This window comes from Palaemon carinicauda, chromosome 1, assembly GCF_036898095.1.
Source record: "Palaemon carinicauda isolate YSFRI2023 chromosome 1, ASM3689809v2, whole genome shotgun sequence".
Classification (NCBI taxonomy): domain Eukaryota; kingdom Metazoa; phylum Arthropoda; class Malacostraca; order Decapoda; family Palaemonidae; genus Palaemon; species Palaemon carinicauda.
Genome location: NC_090725.1, coordinates 299,397,960 through 299,416,815, shown reverse-complemented (window position 1 = coordinate 299,416,815; position 18,856 = coordinate 299,397,960). Strand labels below are relative to the sequence as shown.

Below are 18,856 nucleotides of genomic sequence, written 5' to 3'. Positions count from 1 at the left end.
GGAGGGAGAGCTAGGGAGGCCTAACGGGAAATTCTGGTCGGTATGGGGGCTAACGCCCCAGATTTCCGAAGGAAGTTTCTCGTAATTATAGCTAGGATAAATACAAATTACTTAAAAATTTTTATTTTTATATGTAATTTCAGGCGTTTTGATTTGTCAGCTAATTTCTCTTTACCAATCCAATCCAATCCAATCCTTCTCCACCATTTCCAACTATTCTACAAAATCCACGAGTAGGATAAAAAAACGTAGGTGACAACACATTCCCAGGAAGTACTCCGCTGTTCACTGAAATTCATTTGATAGGATTCTACTAACATGAACTTTGCACTTCTATGCTTAGGACTCTCCACAAAATTGGCCGGTGCACACTATCAAAGGCTTTTTCATAGTCCAAAAATGCCATCAAAAGTTATTTATATATTCTATGCATTGCTGTACATGTCTCAAAATGAAAATTTGTTAAGTACAACTTATGACATCCTAGGCTCTACTTCAAACAGCAGAACGTTCACTTTGCATCCAACTAAATTTGTGATCCCATGTAGGGTTAGCCTGGTTATAACATCCTACTTGGATGCAGATAGGCTCCATTCTGTACATCTGTAAGAGAATTAATTTAACTGAAAACACACCTATACCAGGATATAACACCTCACCACCGGTGACAGTTCGCAGATCCCTCATAACTACATGGTTTACCAAGCTATGGGAGAGGTCCTAGTTAAATCAGGTTTAAAGTATTTTCTAATTAGGAATTATTCCTAAAATTGTGACTGACTTCGTTCTCATATATCCTTCCAATACCAATATCAGATGAGATTGGAAGAATACAACACCAGCTCTATCTAGTCAGACCTACCACAAGATAAACCCTTCATTGGGAACATCCATACCCCACTGTAGGAGGGGGTTACACCAAAAGTCTCAAAATAAGAATAATTTCTTGCAAAGTAGCTGACTGAAATTCCATCTCCTCCCAGTATTCATATCAGATGAAAATGTTTGGATACAACCTAGTCAGGTCTAGCATAAGGTACGTGCAGTTGAAGGAACATCAACCCCCACTGTAGGAGGGTGGACATGCTTATAATCTAGAATAGAAAGAATTCTATACAGAGTAGCGTTACATAGCTCTCCCATCTTTTTTCCAATACTCATATCAGATGAAATTGGAAGGATACAATCTCAGGTCTAACTACTTCTCAGACCTAATACAAGGTACGCCTTAATGTAGGAGGGCGGACAACATCACATTTATAATTATGCTTTAGGACTTGTGAAAGTTTGGCTGTACCACAATCTCTTCCTTGATAAACTAAATCCTGATTAATAATTGATAATTTACTAGAGAAGAGTGACCAGCACTGAAGTGCACTCTGGCGAATGCCACAATATGACGCCGGCAAGCAAGCTCACATAAACAAAACAGTAATTATAATGGTTAAATAGGTTGTTAATAACAAGAACCCCAGGAAAATAAAAAGTAAAGAGGATGAGGGACAAAGGGGAAGGTACTTGGAAATGAAATAGGGGACCTAATAATAGATAATACATTCATGAAAGATGATTCCGACCAAACCAGTGCATCGTATGTTCGTCTTAGATTGCCTTACCTTTTGTAAAACACAGGCTCTTGCATTGGCAGCCCATAAGACATGGTCGTCAAATGTAAACAAAGCACCCCTTTTAACTGAATTTCGATGCCATAAGAAGCATTACCCATAACTAGAATTCCTACCCAAGAGAAAGATAAAACAGAACACTGGTACTTAATAGGTTTTGATTATTGCTCGATAACACAGCTGAGGACACATGCTCTTAAAAACTTTCTACCCACCAATAAGTGAGTTTCCCTATTTTAATAGATGAAAGGTTTATATGCATATAGGAAAGATAAATAGAAGACAGAGATGATGAGAACAATAAGCAATGCAAGATAAAATATCGCTGGAAGAAGAAAGGATTAATGATGTAAAATCATTGAAATATTTAGGAACTATGATTTCTAATACAGGGTCTTTAGAATTGAAATTTAATGAAAGATTAAAAAAAAGCCAATCAGACAATGGCAAGGTTGGGTAGAATTTGGAAATCAAATCGCCTGAAATTACATATAAAAATTAAGCTATATATCAGTTTAGTGAGGTTGGTGTTACTGTATGGACACGAGTCGTGGTTTAACAATGAAACAATATCCAACAGATTTTGTAGATTTGAGAATAAAGCCCTCAGAAAAATTTTGGGAGTGAAATGGCAGGACAGGATTAGAAATGAAACTATAAGAGAAATTACTCAATTGCCATATGTGGATGAAATCATGGTGAGGGATAGGTGTAGGTGGGTTGGACATCATCTTTGCACTCCTCAAGAGAGACTAGTTCACCAAACATTTAATTGGGCTCCACAAGGTACTAGAAAAGTTGAAACACCCAGGCCTTCATGGCTGAGGACTATGAAGTGTGAAGGGGGCGATGATGAATGGAGGAGTGTTGATTTTTAAAGCTCAAAATAGACATGACTGGCAAAATTTTACTGAGGCCCCTTGCATCAATAGGCGTAGATGATGAGGATGATGGTGAAAGTAATTTATATTAATCCTTTAAATACAAACACAAGTCTTTTAAAGTTGAACTTCCCACATCGATCTCTACTCTAAGGCTTGCTTTACACGAGCGGTTTGGTTTGAAACCCTATGGCAGATTCCCGCATGTCAAAGAGCATGTCTTCATACGAGTGGTTTGAAACCATGCTGTTTCTCTGCATCAGGAACAGAATGCTAGCCTGTTGGTGTTTGTTCGAGATGGAGGACGTGAAGAAGAAAGTTGTCTTATAATAAACAGGATGCTAAAAAGAAGCAACTGCGTAAATAGTGGACCCACCTATTAATAATGATAATAGTAATAATTCAGCAACAATCATCCCCATTTCTTTAAACGTGAAGGTATCATAGTAAAAACACTCTCTCTCTCTCTCTCTCTCTCTCTCTCTCTCTCTCTCTCTCTCTCTCTCTCTCTCTCTCTCTCTCTCTCTTTTTTTTTTGACCAGTAAGGGGAGTGTTAATATAGACATTCAAAATTCTTAAAGGGATATTAAGTGAAGATCGCAACAATCTATTCATTCTTGACACAAAATAGTCCAGAGGTAACTTATACAAACTGGAATTGAAAAGGTACAATTTGTAATTTAGATATATTTTATATCTTCATTACACACCACCCCCACCTCCTATGAAGTTTAGGAGTTAGCATAATGGTTACCCAGTAAGATTCATTTAAATAATGCAACTTTGATAAGAGTATATTTTATTGAAATACTTCCCTGGTGGTCATCTAAGTCTCTTCCTCTTCCCCACTTTTGGTGATGTCAAGGTTTTTTTTTAGGGTATGTGCAGGTCTACGAAGATTGATTATAGGAAGTTGTTAAAAGTTATGTGTATTGTAGGTTTGCCTAGTGGCATCATGTATCAGATCTACTGGGCATCACAGGGGAGAGAGTGGTGTAAGAATAATATTTTTAGAGGTTAGGATCAAAACATTACGGCTTCCGGGTAAATATATGAATAATAAATTGAATGATTATAATTATGTTTTTCAATATTAAACTTACCCGATAATCATGTAGCTGTCAACTCCGTTGCCCGACAGAATTCTATGGAGGGATACGCCAGCTATCACAATACTAGAAGGGGGTGTACTTACCAGCGCCACCTGTGGCCAGGTACTATAGTACTTCTTGTTGACACCTCCTCAATTTTTCCTCTGTCGTGCTTCCGGCAAGACGTTCTGGGATACGCTTATGATCTTCGAGTATTTTCACGGCTAATTGGTGAAGTATTCTCTCAGATTTCGGCTGTCGCTTTACTGGAAACCTTCTTATATTAGCTAGATAGCTTTTATATAGTCCTGATTAACGGTTAACGATCTTTTGCTTGATTTTGGAACCCCCCTTGGCTAACTCTTTGGATTCAAGATGTCTGACATTTCGCAAGCCCCCTCCCATAGACGATGTAGGTCTTGTAATAGGCGTATTCCGAAGGCCTCGGTAGATCCTCACACCGCTTGTTCTGACTGTAGGGACAGGCCCTGTCAGTTAGAAAATCGATGTGAGGAATGCGCCGGACTTTCGGAACTTGAATTTGTCCGTCTTTTGAAATATTCAACTAAGTTAGAGAGAGGTAGAGTTAGGAGGAGTTCTTCTCACTCTTCACTTTTTTCCTCACCTCATGATCCCCTACCTTTTCCTACCCCTGTAGTGGCTACCCCCGAACCTACTATTTGCCCTCAGCCTGATATGTCTGTTGTTTTGAGTGCTATTCAGGCCTTAGGCGATAAAGTAGAGTCAGTGGTAAGTGATCATAAGTCTCTTATGGCCGAAGTCAAGGCACTTAAGGTCAAGAGTGCAGTGGGTGGAATTAGTGCCAGTGCTGTGACGAGTGCTAGTGTCAGTGCAGTGCCAAGTGCTAGTGTCAGTGTCAGTGTGGTGCGTGAGGATACTTCTGTGCGAGCCAGTCGTCCTCCCAGTCCGGGACCTCTTGCAAGCTCCCAAGCCCAGGGGAGAAGCAATGTCGAAGGGCATAAGGGTTCGGCAGGCCTTGATCGGCGCACAGAAGTATCCTCGGTGGTTGCGGGCGTGGTCTTCCAAAGACCGTCACTCCCACCTGCAGACGATTGAGCCCGTCTTTTTCTCGTCCGCTGATCAATTGTCAGGGAAGAAACGTTGGACTCAGGTCTCGAGACCACTTAAACGCAGAGTCCAGTCCGCGAGTGCTCAGCCGGGCTGCAGTCACTGGCTCAGCTCTGACTCGCCGCAGTCTTCAGTCGACTGCACTCCGCCCAAGAGGAGTAAGGTTCTGCCACAACAGAGCTCTACTGTTAAGGCTTTACCTCAGCCTACTGTAGTTTCTGCCGACCCCAAGTGGACTCTACTGCAGTCCATGCAAGCACAGCTTTCGGACTTGATGCGTGAGTGTCGGGCTGAGAATGTTGCGCCTCCGCCTCCGCCTGCACTCTCTCTGCCTGCGCTCGCTCCGCCTGCGCTCGCTCCGCTGATCGCAGTACCACCTGCCAGGCGTACGATGTTGAGCCACGTTCTGTGTTTGCTGTTCCCAGTGGTGTACAGCCTCCGCCTTCCTTAAGGCAACCTCTTCAATGGGATCAGGAGGATTATACCTCTCTTCCTCCGCTTCCACTTGCTGCTCCACCAGTGTTGCAACACTCAGTTGAGGTACAACAACCTCTCCCATCCATGAGTCAGTCTCCTCAGCTCTCGCTGCAGCGAGCTCAACCCTCCACAAGGCAAGCTCCAACACACCTTAGCCTTGCGCCTCAGGAGCCTCAGCTTGCGAGACATTTACCACGTTCTGCGCAGCCTCTACCTCATCACGCTCCGCTCACACCGCAGGAACAGGAACTTGCTACTCCGCTTCCGCCAACTGCTCAGCAAGCGCAACCCTTGGGTTGCAGCCACTCATGGCCAGGAGACAGCCTCCTCCACCCATGGCGCCTTCTGCTTCGTCTTTTGTTCAGCCTTTGCTGTCTGAGCCTCAGGTTTTCCTCAACAGATTCTTGAAGAGGAAACCTCTAATATTGTTGTTCCTACTCGTTCTGACTCTGCTGTTCAGCATACTTGTCCGATCTCTCCGCTACACTCTGGTGATGAGGCGTCTGATGATGAGGCGGCACACCTGGATCCCTCGTCAGACGTGGATGAATCCAAGCCTTCTCCACAGTCTATTGACTTTCGTAAGGTCTTGGCTCTGCTTAGGGAGGTTTACCCAGACCACTTTGTCTCTGCTATTCCCCGCTCTCCACCATCTGAGTTTTCGCTGGGCATACAGCCAGCTAAGTCCACCTATACTAAGCTAGTCCTAGCAAGGTCCTCTAAGAGAGCGTTAAGGATCTTAGGGGAGTGGCTGCAGACTAAGCAACACCTTGGCAAAACTTCTTTCATGTTTCCTCCGACTAAGCTCACTTCGAAAGCGAGCGTTTGGTATGCCACAGGAGAGGCACCAGGCTTGGGAGTACCTGCCTCTGCCCAGGCTGACTTCTCAAGTCTGGTAGACTCGCCTCGGAGAACTGCAATGAGGCGCTCTAAGGTTTGCTGGACCTTCTCAGACCTTGATCACTTACTGAAGGGCGTATTTAGAGCATTTGAGATGTTCAACTTTCTAGACTGGTGCCTGGGAGCCCTCAGCAAGAAGACCTCCCCTGCGGACAAGGATTCTGCCATGCTATTAATGTCCTGCATGGATAAGGCCATTAGAGATGGATCTGGTGAGCTTGCGTCGATGTTTGTATCAGGGGTTCTGAAGAAAAGGGAACAGCTGTGTACCTTCCTTTCCTCCAGCATTACACCTTGTCAAAGGTCACAACTCCTTTTCGCTCCGCTCTCGAAGTTCCTCTTCCCCGAAGAGCTGGTTAAGGACTTGTCTGCTGCCCTGATACAAAAGGACACACATGATCTTGTAGCCTCATCGGCTCGTAAGTCTAAGGTTGCTACCTCAGTCCCCAGGACTTATCGCTCCCCAGTGGCTGATACCCCTGCTACGAGGTTCATACCGCCCTTTCGTGGTAGAGCCCCCAGCCGAGGAAGCTCCCGTCCAGACTCTTCCAGGAGCAAGTCTAGGAAAGGCTCCAAGGCCTCTAAAGGAAAAAACTGACTCTCCGCATCTCCAGACAGCAGTAGGAGCCAGACTCAAGAGCTTCTGGCAAGCCTGGGAAAAGAGAGGTGCAGACGCCCAGTCTGTCAGTTGGCTGAGGGAGGGTTACAGGATTCCATTCTGCCTCAAACCACCTCTGACCACATCTCCCATCAACCTCTCTCCCAACTACAAAGAAGAGGACAAGAGGCTAGCGTTGCACAAGGAGGTATCGCTACTTGTGCAGAAGAAGGCAGTGGTTATAGTCCGGGACCATCAATCCCCGGGCTTCTACAACCGTCTCTTTCTAGTGGCCAAGAAGACAGGAGGTTGGAGACCGGTGCTGGACGTCAGCGCGCTCAACGCGTATGTCACCAAGCAGACGTTCACGATGGAGACGACGAAGTCGGTCCTAGCAGCGGTCAGGCAGGAGGACTGGATGGTCTCGTTGGACTTGAAAGATGCCTACTTTCACGTTCCTATTCATCCAGACTCCCAACCTTTCCTGAGATTCGTTTTTGGAAAGGTTGTCTACCAATTCCAAGCCCTGTGTTTTGGCCTAAGCACAGCTCCTATGGTGTTCACTCATCTGATGAGGAATATAGCAAAATTCCTCCACTTATCGGACATCAGAGCCTCCCTCTACTTAGACGACTGGCTGTTGAGAGCCTCCACGAGTCGTCGCTGTCTGGAGAGTCTCAACTGGACTTTGGACTTAATCAGAGAACTGGGTCTGTTAGTCAACATAGAAAAGTCTCAGCTCATTCCCTCCCAATCCATTGTGTACCTGGGAATGGAGATTCGGAGTCAGGATTTTCGGGCTTTTCCATCGGCCCCCAGGATAAGCCAAGCCCTAGAGTGCATCATGAGCATGCTGAAGAGGAGCAGTTGCTCGGTGAGACAGTGGATGAGTCTCACAGGGACCCTTTCATCACTGGCCCTGTTCGTCGAGCTAGGGAGACTCCACCTCTGCCCTCTTCAATTCCATCTTGCAGCTCATTGGGACAAGGGTTCGACTCTCGAAGCAGTCTCTATCCCAATCACCCAAGAGATGAAGACCACTCTCTTGTGGTGGAAGAACAATCTCCTTCTCAGGGAGGGCCTATCGTTGGCTATTCAGACCCCCAATCTTCATCTCTTCTCAGATGCATCGGACTCGGGCTGGGGTGCGACCTTGAACGGACGGGAATGCTCGGGAACGTGGAACGAGGAACAGGGAATGCTCCACATCAACTGCAAGGAGCTACTAGCAGTTCATTTAGCCCTGCTGAACTTCAAGTCCCTCCTGCTAGGCAAAGTGGTGAAGGTGAACTCAGACAACACCACAGCCTTGGCTTACATCTCCAAGCAAGGAGGGACCCATTCGAGGAGCCTATACGAGATCGCAAGGGACCTCCTCATTTGGTCAAGAGGTCTAAACCTCACTTTGGTCACGAGGTTCATTCAGGGCAATATGAACGTCTCAGCAGATCGCCTAAGCAGAAGGAACCAGGTCATCCCCACGGAATGGACCCTCCACAAGAGTGTGTGCAACAGACTTTGGACCTTGTGGGGTCAACCTACCATAGATCTGTTTGCCACCTCCATAACCAAGAGACTTCCGCTGTACTGTTCCCCAGTTCCAGACCCTGCAGCAGTTCATGTGGATGCTTTTCTACTGAACTGGTCCCATCTCGACCTTTACGCATTCCCACCGTTCAAGATAATAAACAAAGTTCTGCAGAAATTCATCTCGCACGAAGGGACACGGCTGACGCTGGTTGCTCCCCTTTGGCCTGCAAGAGAATGGTTCACAGAGGTACTTCAATGGCTAGTCGACATCCCCAGGACTCTACCTCTAAGAGTGGACCTTCTACGTCAACCTCACGTAGACAGGTTGCACCCAAACCTCCACGCTCTTCGGCTGACTGCCTTCAGACTGTCGAAAGATTCGCTAGAGCTAGAGGCTTTTCGAAGGAGGCAGCCAGTGCGATTGCCAGAGCAAGAAGGGTTTCCACTCGTAGAGTCTACCAATCTAAGTGGGAAGTCTTCCGGAGCTGGTGTAGAGCCAATTCAATATCCTCTACCAATACCTCTGTGACCCAAATAGCTGACTTCCTTTTACATCTTAGGAATGAGAGATCCCTTTCAGCCCCTACGATTAAAGGGTATAGGAGTATGTTAGCTTCAGTTCTCCGCCACAGAGGTTTGGACCTTTCTTCCAACAAGGACCTTCAAGACATCCTTAAGTCTTTTGAGACGTCTAAAGAGCGTCGTCTATCCACTCCAGGCTGGAACCTAGACGTAGTCTTAAGGTTCCTTATGTCACCTAGGTTCGAACCTCTCCAGTCAGCTTCCTTCAAGGACCTTACCCTCAAGACTCTTTTTCTCGTCTGCCTTGCAACAGCTAAGAGAGTCAGTGAGGTTCATGCCTTCAGCAAGAACATTGGTTTCACGACCGAATCTGCAACATGTTCTTTTCAGCTCGGATTCCTAGCAAAGAACGAACTTCCTTCACGTCCTTGGCCTAGATCGTTTGAAATACCTAGCCTCTCCAACATGGTAGGTAACGAACTAGAGAGAGTTCTTTGCCCTGTCAGAGCTCTCAAGTATTATCTTAAGAGGTCTAAACCTATTCGAGGACAGTCAGAAGCCTTATGGTGTGCCATCAAGAAACCGTCGAGGCCCATGTCCAAGAACGGGGTTTCGTATTATATAAGGCTTCTGATTAGAGAAGCCCATTCTCACTTAAAGGAGGAAGACCTTGCATTGCTGAAGGTAAGGACCCACGAAGTAAGAGCCGTAGCTACTTCGATGGCCTTTAATAAAAACCGTTCTCTGCAGAGCATAATGGATGCAACCTATTGGAGGAGCAAGTCAGTGTTTGCATCATTTTATCTTAAAGATGTCCAGTCTCTTTACGAGAACTGCTACACCCTGGGACCATTCGTAGCAGCGAGTGCAGTAGTAGGTGAGGGCTCAGCCACTACATTCCCTTAATCCCATAACCTTTTTTAACCTTTCTCTTGAATGCTTTTATTGTTGTTTTTATGGTTGTTACGGTAGGCTAAGAAGCCTTCCGCATCCTTTTGATTTGGCGGTTGGTCGATTCATTCTTGAGAAGCGCCTGGGTTAGAGGTTGTGTAGAGGTCCTTTAGTAGGGGTTGCAACCCTATATACTTTAGCACCTTTGAGTTGATTCAGCCTCCAAGAGGAACGCTGCGCTCAGTAAGGAAGACGAACTTAAAAAAGAGGCAGAGTAACGGTTCAATTCGACTTCCTTACCAGGTACTTATTATTTCATTGTTATTTGAGATGACTGTTATATGAAATATGGGATACTTAGCTATCCTTTAATCTTGTACACTGGTTTTCACCCACCCCCCTGGGTGTGAATCAGCTACATGATTATCGGGTAAGTTTAATATTGAAAAATGTTATTTTTGTTAGTAAAATAAATTTTTGAATATACTTACCCGATAATCATGATTTAATCGACCCTCCCTTCCTCCCCATAGAGAACCAGTGGACCGAGGAAAAATTGAGGAGGTGTCAACAAGAAGTACTATAGTACCTGGCCACAGGTGGCGCTGGTAAGTACACCCCCTTCTAGTATTGTGATAGCTGGCGTATCCCTCCATAGAATTCTGTCGGGCAACGGAGTTGACAGCTACATGATTATCGGGTAAGTATATTCAAAAATTTATTTTACTAACAAAAATAACATTTTTCCTCAACTAATTACTGTAATAGATATATCTTTTATCCATCTTAATTTTTTGGGTATTTTGATTGGAGTATGATCAAGTAATTTAATGTTCAAGATAAGAATGGTAAAATACCACATGGATTTATTTATATTTTAGGATTCCTCACTACTTTGGCATGAAAGTTCCTCCACTGATTAGAACAAAAGCCGAAATACAAGAGAAAGTGGCTTTGCTCGAAGCACTAGGAGATATTCAGGCAGCTCTCAGTGTCTTGGATCAACCCATTGATGTTAATGTTCATCCTGTTGATCAGCAGTACCATAGTCTTCAGTGTACCATTAGTCCTCTGAAGAAAGATGATGATGATTTTAAGGTAATTTTTCTATTAACTTTATCTCCACATTTTCTCAATGAGCTTCCCAGTATGGTTACTGTATTGATATCAATATACATTATTAATAGTTATCATTAATATTCATATGTTTCCTAGTGAAGACTGAAGCTTATCATATTCTGTTTTGTCCCTTATTCATTATAGCCCATTTCTTTTATCGAGGCAGATTTGCACTGACTCGCAGCAGTGCCCTTTTAGCTCGGAAAAGTTTCCTGATCACTGATTGGTTAGAATTATCTTTTCCAACCAATCAGCGATCAGGAAACTTTTCCGAGCTAAAAGGGCACCGCTGCGAGTCGGTGCAAATCTGCCTCGCTAAAAGAAATGGACTATAGTTATTTTATAAGATTAATATTGTAGAATCATATAAAGTGCTTTGGAAACTTGGCCCTGACCCCCTTCTATTTTCCTGTATAGTTTTTAATTTTGTTTTCTTTTGTGTATAGGTACTGGAAAGATACTTACAAAGTACTCATGCGAAGACTCACAGCGCATTCAAGATGGAATTGCTGGAGGTGTTTGTGATTCGAAAAGAATTAGAATACGAAAGATTCAAGGATGTTGGGAATCGTATGCTTTTATACCATGGATCAAGACTTTCCAACTGGGCTGGTATTTTGAGTCAGGGATTGAGAATAGCCCCACCTGAGGCTCCATCTACAGGTTATATGGTAAGCTTCTGTTGGTATCTGTAGATCACCAAGAATACCGTTGAATATCGTTTGCATTCAAGTGTCTAAATACTATATTTTATAATTGGGAAAATTGCATTCAAGTTTTTCAAGTTTCAGGTATTCAAATTGTTCGTTATGATTTCACTTGATCTCAAAAATATCAATAATCAGTTTTGAAAATGTTTTTTATGTGACAATTCCTGGGGTTTCCTTTTTTCCGTTAAATATGCAGAAAGTACACTAGTCCTGATTTATTAGTATTTCATCATGAATTTACTTTTAATTTTCAGTTTGGAAAAGGCATCTATTTTGCTGATATGTCGAGCAAGAGCGCAAATTACTGTTGGGCAACCCCACGTAATGATGTTGGATTTCTTGCACTTTCGGAAGTTTCTCTTGGCAAAACGAATGATCTTCTGGATGCAGATTACAATGCCCACAAGTTACCTAAAGGATTCAATTCTGTAAAAGGCTGTGGTAGAACCGCACCAAAACCAGAAAATATTACCAAGCTGTGAGTATGCATATTCTTTACTTTATATTTTTCAATATTAAACTTACCCGATGATCATATAGCTGTCAGCTCTGCTGCCCGACAGAAAAAACCTACGGGCGGAATACGCCAGCGATCGCTATACAGGTGGGGGTGTACATCAACAGCGCCATCTGTCAAGTAGGTACTCAAGTACTCGATGTCAACAAGAACCAATTTTCCCTCTGTCGTGCCACTGGCAAGACCTACTAAATACGCCGTCCCTAACTGGATTTGTTTGCACAACGATTTGGTGAAGTACACTATTCCAGTTTTGAGCTTTCGCTATGCAGGGGTTTTTTCTTCATTTCAAAACTTGAACTCGTTTTGGATAGATTTAATTATGGTGACGAAGAGAGTATGGACTCTCTTTCACTTTTAAATGGCCGACCCTTCCCTTAGACGGAAGTGTGTTTAGGTTTTTGGAAATTTTGCTTAACACGTTATAGATCCATTTATTTTATATCTCTCCGCCTTTATAGGCCTCTTCGTTTAACTTTCCAATTATTATAAACTTATAAAAAATAAATTTTTATGTTTGTTTATATGCAACCTTTCCTAATAGTAGGCGGTCCTAACTTGGAACCGAAGTTAATTAACATTGAGCCCGTTATATCGTATTTAACCTTTAAAGAATTTAATACTTTTTTAATTTTAATGTTTTATGAAAGAATTTCTTTGATAGTCTCGTACTGTTTTCAAAGATGAACTAACGTTTAGTTTTTAGTCTCCGCAGTTGTTGACGTTCAGAACGTTCAACTTGCGCTCTATCGTTACGATAGAGAGAGAGTGTATCACGGTTTCACTTTGCAGTAAGAGTAAACCGATTCTAGCGTTTCGTTCATTCTTTCTTAGCTTAAATGGTTTAAATTCTAAATAAAGGAACTTTTTATTTGGGAAACCTTTCAGTTTTTTCCTTTAGCAAATAACATGTTTTAACGATATATAATTGGGCTCTTCTCTCAGGTGCTAAATCAAGAGAGAAGAGAGAGAGAGATAGAGACGGAGGGAGAGAGAGGAGAACAAACGTTTCGTTCAAGCGGGTAACGTTGTTCTCGTTTTTTACTCTTCTCCCTAGTCGCTGTAGGGGAAGAAGGTAAAACGTTTCTAGGGTTTTATTCTTGTTCCCAGGCTTTATGCGGTGAGAGATTGTAAACGTAGTTTATTTGATCTAGTGTTTAGTCTCTTTTCCAGCCACTGAATTCTTTATCTTTATTTATGTTTTTCTGTTGCATTGTAAAACTGTTTTCGCAATTACTACCTTTTAATGAAGGATAGGATTGCGTGTTTCAGGTAGAAATCAGTTAAAGTTTCGATTTCAGTGAAATAAGTGCAAACAGAAAATCAAAAGTGATAAAGTGATATGCGCAAAGTGTTACAGTGTTGCGTCCGAGGGTTCGTCTGTTCGTGCCAGTTGTTCACCTAGTCCGGGACCTCTTACAAGCTCCCAAGCCCAGGGGAGAAGTAATGTCGAACGACTTATGGGTTCCACAGGCCTTGATCGACGAACAGACGTTTTTCCCTCCGTGGTTTCGGGCGTATCTACACACGTTAGCCGACGTGAGATCGCCCCACCCACACAAAGACGAGAGAGAGCCCATTTATTCCTCGTCTGCGGAAGAGGTTTCTCGTAAGAAACCATGGACCAAATCTTGCAGCTTTTAAGTGCAAGTCGATCCCTTCCGCGCAAGTCCAACGGCCTAGGTGTAGCCACTGGGTCAGTTCGGACTCGCTGCAGTCATCCGACGACTGCACACCTCCCAAGAGAGGCAAGGTGGTACCGCAACAGGCAGTAACTCCGTCTGTTGCCGCACCAGCTGTTTTAGACCCTCAGTCACAACGGACAGTAGCTCCGTCTGTTGCCGTTTTTTTTTTGTAGACCCTAAGTGGTCTTTACTGCAGTCTATGCAGACTCAGTTAGCTGCGGTTATGCAGGAGTTTCGTGCGGAGAAGGTTGACACTGCTCTCGTTAGCCTACAACCTGCCACGGTTGTGCGCCCAGCTCACGCTGAGGCTGCCTGCTCCCACACTCCGGCTGCGGAGAGCTCCACCTCCGATGCGCAATCGACCCTGCCAGACGCATGTTAACGTTAGCCGACGTGCGGCTCCCTCCGTTAACATGCGTGAGCTACCGCATCAGCAGTGGGAAGGTGGAGTCAAGCTGCCGTGTTTTGACGCGATGCGTTAGTTTCCGCAACCCACGGCAGTCCCCACCACGCACCACCACTCCGCTTTGGTTGTTGCCTGCTCCCACACTCCGACTGCGGAGAAGGTTGACGATGCACCAGTTTGCCTACAACCTGCCACGGTTGTGCGCCTAGCATGGCGGCCTGCTCCCACACTCTTGTTGTGAGAGCTCCTCCACCCATGCGCAGTCGACCCTGCCAGACGCATGCTGACTCCCACAGACACACGGAGCACTCCGTTGCCGTGCGTGAGCTACCACAAGCTGCCGTGTTTTGACACGGTGTGTCAGCCTCCGCAACCCACTGTGGTTACTGCCACTCGCCCGCAGCAGACTAGTCAGTCAGGAGTTGAGGCTTCCCCACACAGCTTTGGTTGTTGCCAGCTCACAGACTGTCAAGCAGTTACATGACGTTGCCTTCTGGTCTGCTACTAATGCACCAGTGCTGTATGTCCTCACGCACCTGTTGTGGTTGACAGTTCAGTTTTTGACAGTTCACAGACTGTCAAGCAGTTACATAACGTTGCCTTCTGGTCTGCTGCTTATGCACCAGTGAGACCCTCACTGAGATAACCTAGCTTTTCTCGGACATGGTTCCTGTAGATGAGAAAGTGCTGTTCTCCCTCCTTCTGATATTCCCTTGAGGACTCTTGTCATTTGGAGAGGAGCCTTAAGCTGCTTAGCCTCCTATGGACTTTAATTAAAGCATAACAAGGCTTCCAGGGATGGTAAATGGTTCCGCTTCAGTCGCTAACCCCGTCTGTTGCCACACCTGCTCCCATAGACCCTAATGGGCTTTGTTGCAAGACATGCAGTCCAAGCTTGTGTCCTTGATAGAGGATTTTTTACGGAGAAGAACCTTCTAGCCAACAACCTTCCTACCGGTTGGTTGTACGCCCTGTTGACGCTGAGGTATCCTACTCACGTCCGCCAGTTGAGATGGTTCCTCCACCGGTGCGACCCAGTGTGGGTTGCCAGTCGCACGTTGACGTTAAGCGACTCTCGGAGGTGGTTGTGGACGTTCAGTGTGTCACTAGGAAGACGTTCAACAACCAGCAGAGGTGACTTGTTGTGACGCAGTGCGGCAACCTCAGCAACCCTGTAGGGGGTTGACTGCACAACCCAGACAGTCTAGACAGTTTCGGGTTGACGCTGTACTTCCTCGCGTCTCCATGGTTGACAGTTCACAGACTGTGCAGCAGTACCATGATCTTGTGTCCGGCTCCGTCACGCATCCACCAGTGCGACCGGATTCAGCGAGTCAGACGTTGCCCACTCCGTTGCCGTTTCCTCATCAGTTTCGGATGAGGAACCCTCTGATGAGGACATTGCTGAACAAGACGATCAACCCCCAGCCCTGCTATCCATCCAGAAGATGCTGAAGAAGGAACACTGCCCTGTCAGGCTGTGGATGAGTCTGGTTAGGACACTGTCATCCGTGGTTCAATTTGTGTCACTTGGAAGACTACACCTCCGTCCTCTTCTGTATCATCTAGCTTTTCACTGGAAAAGGACAAGACGCTAGAAGCGGTCTCGATCCCGGTTTCCGGAAAGATAAAGTCTGGTCTGACTTGGTGAAAGGACTTCATCAACCTTTGAAATGGTCTTCCCCTGACTGTTCAGACTCCCAACCACGTTCTCTTCTCGGACGCATCGGACGTAGGCTGGGGTGCGACATTAGGCGGTAGGGAATGCTCGGGATTATGGAACTCGAGTCAAAGGACAATGCATTTCAACTGCAAGAAGCTTCTGGCAGTACGTCTGACCTGGAAAAGCTTCAGGTCTCTCCTTCAAGGCAAAGTGGTGGAGGTGAACTCGGTCAACACCCTGCTTTGACGTACATCTCCAAGCAAGGAGGGACCTACTCTCTGACATGGTACGAGGTCGCAAGAGACCTCCTCTCCTGTTCAACAGGTCTAGACTTTTCACTAGTAACGAGGTTCATCCAAGGCAACTTGAATGTCATAGCAGATTGTCTCAGTAGGGAGGGACAAATAATTCCAACATATTGGACCCTCCACAAGGATGTATGCAAGAGACTTTGGGCCACCTGGGGCCAGCCAACCATAGATCTCTTCGCAACCTCGATGACCAAGAGGCTCCCAATGCTTTGCTCACCTATCCCGGACCCAGCTGTAGTTCATAGAGATGCCTTTCTACTAGATTGGTCACATCTAGATCTATATGCATTCCCTCCGTTCTAGATTGTCAACAAGGTACTGCAGAAGTTCGCCTCTCACGAAGGGACAAAGTTGACGCTAGTTGCTTCCCTCTGGCCCGCGAGAGAATAACTCACCGAGGTACTTCGATGGCTAGTAGACGTTCCCAGAACACTTCCCCTAAGGGTGGACCTGCTACGTCTGCCACGCGTAAAGAAGGTACTCCAAGGCCTCCACGCTCTTCGTCTGACTGCCTTCAGAATATCGAAAGACTCTCGAGAACTAGAGGTTTTTCGAAGGAGGCAACCAGAGCGATTGCTAGAGCAAGGAGAACATCCACCCTTAGAGTCTACCAATCGAAGTGGGAAATCTTCCGAAACTGGTGCAAGTCAGTATCCGTATCCTCGACCAGTACCTCTGTAACTCAAATAGCTGACTTCCTCTTATATCTGAGGAAAGAACGATCTCTTTCAGCTCCCACTATCAAGGGTTACAGAAGCATGTTGGCATCAGTCTTCCGTCACAGAGGCTTAGATCTTTCCAACAATGAAGATCTACAGGACCTCCTTAAGTCTTTTGAGACCACGAAGGAGCGTCGTTTGGTTACACCTGGTTGGAATTTAGACGTGGTTCTAAGATTCCTTATGTCAGACAGGTTCGAACCACTTCAATCAGCCTCCCTGAAAGATCTCACCTTTAAGACTCTTTTCCTGATATGCTTAACCACAGCTAAAAGAGTCAGTGAGATTCATGCCTTCAGCAAGAACATCGGATTCTCATCCGAAACGGCTACATGTTCTACAACTTGGTTTTCTAGCCAAACACGAGCTGCCTTCTCGGCCTTGACCAATATCGTTCGATATTCCAAACTTATCGTATGGTTGGAAATGAACTAGAAAGAGTATTATGTCCTGTAAGAGCTCTTAAGTTCTATTTTAAAAACCTTTACGAGGCCCGTCTGAAGCTTTATGGTGTTCAGTTAAGAATCCATCTTTGCCTATGTCAGAGAATTCTTTATCCTATTTTATCAGACTGTTAATACGAGAAGCTCATTCCCTTCTGAATGAGGAAGACCAAGATTGGCTGAAGGTAAGGACACACGAAGTTAGAGCTGTCGCAACTTCCGTGGCCTTTAAACAAAATAGATCTCTGCAAAGTATATTCGACGCAACCTATTGGAATAGCAAATCAGTGTTCGCGTTTTTTATCTTAAGAATGTCCAGTCTCTTTACGAGAACTGCTACACTCTGGGACCATTCGTAGCAACGAGTGCAGTAGTAGTTGGGGCTCCACCACTACAATTCCCTAATTCCAGAACCTTTTTAATCTTTCTCTTGAAATATTTTTGGGTTGTCCGGAAGGCTAAGAAGCCTTTCGCATCCGACTTGATTTGGCGGGTGGTCAAAATCATTTCTTGAGAAGCGCCTAGATTAGAGGTTTTGATGAGGACCTTTAGTATGGGTTGCAACCCTTCATACTTCAGCTCCTAGGAGTCGCTCAGCATCCTATGAGGATCGCGAGGCTCAGTAAGGAAGACGTACTTAAAAAGGCAGAGTAATTGTTCAAGTCGTCTTCCTTACCAGTTACTTATTTATTTTATGCTTGTTATTTTGAATAACTGCTAAAATGAAATACGGAATACTTAGCTCATAATGTCAACATGTAATGCTGGTCTCTACCCACCCCCCTGGGTGTGAATCAGCTATATGATCATCGGGTAAGTTTAATATTGAAAAATGTTATTTTCCTTAGTAAAATAAATTTTTGAATATACTTACCCGATGATCATAAATTAAAGGACCCACCCTTCCTCCCCAATAGAGACCCAGTGGACAGAGGAGAAAATTGGTTCTTGTTGACATCGAGTACTTGAGTACCTACTTGACAGATGGCGCTGTTGATGTACACCCCCACCTGTATAGCGATCGCTGGCGTATTCCGCCCGTAGGTTTTTTCTGTCGGGCAGCAGAGCTGACAGCTATATGATCATCGGGTAAGTATATTCAAAAATTTATTTTACTAAGGAAAATAAAATTTCTAAGTAAATGTAAAACATAGAATTCTTATAAGTAGGTAAATCGGCTCATAAACTTAACAGCTAGTCACCTAACATGTAACCACAGTACACTATATGTAAATACACTACATGTAGTTCTTTTTCAAGGAATGCATGAATATTTATTTCATAAATTGAAAAATTATGTTGAAGTCTGTACAACACCACTAACCGTTTACGAAGTTCTACACAGTAAAATCTTGTGATTCATGAGGCAATCCTTACGACGTAATGGTAGCGTTCGTTGAACATAAAGTTTACACTACGCATACCATACTAAAGACTACATGAACTCTACAATCAAAAGTAATTATGTAATACTTGCCTGTAAATTAAAACCTATGAAGAAAATACTGTACAGTACTGTACTTTACAAATACTAATGATCTTATCTCTCTCTTTTTTACAATATATATATATATATATATATATATATATATATATATATTATTATTATTATTACTTGCTAAGCTATATCCGTAGTTGCAAAAGCAGGATGCTATAAGCCCAGGGGCTCCAACAGGGAA

General features: G+C 44.5%; 1 protein-coding gene across 2 annotated transcripts in view; it reads left to right on the top strand.

Annotated features, from left to right (window-relative positions):
• Positions 1 to 18,856, top strand: part of LOC137658069 (poly [ADP-ribose] polymerase 2-like) — a 130,131-nt gene that overhangs the window by 94,340 nt on the left and 16,935 nt on the right. For both annotated transcript variants that reach the window (XM_068392771.1, XM_068392770.1), the window contains exons 7-9: positions 10,486 to 10,702; positions 11,170 to 11,394; positions 11,688 to 11,911. In XM_068392771.1, coding sequence (XP_068248872.1) covers positions 10,486 to 10,702; positions 11,170 to 11,394; positions 11,688 to 11,911 — 666 coding nt within the window. The remainder of the gene's footprint in view (positions 1 to 10,485; positions 10,703 to 11,169; positions 11,395 to 11,687; positions 11,912 to 18,856) is intronic.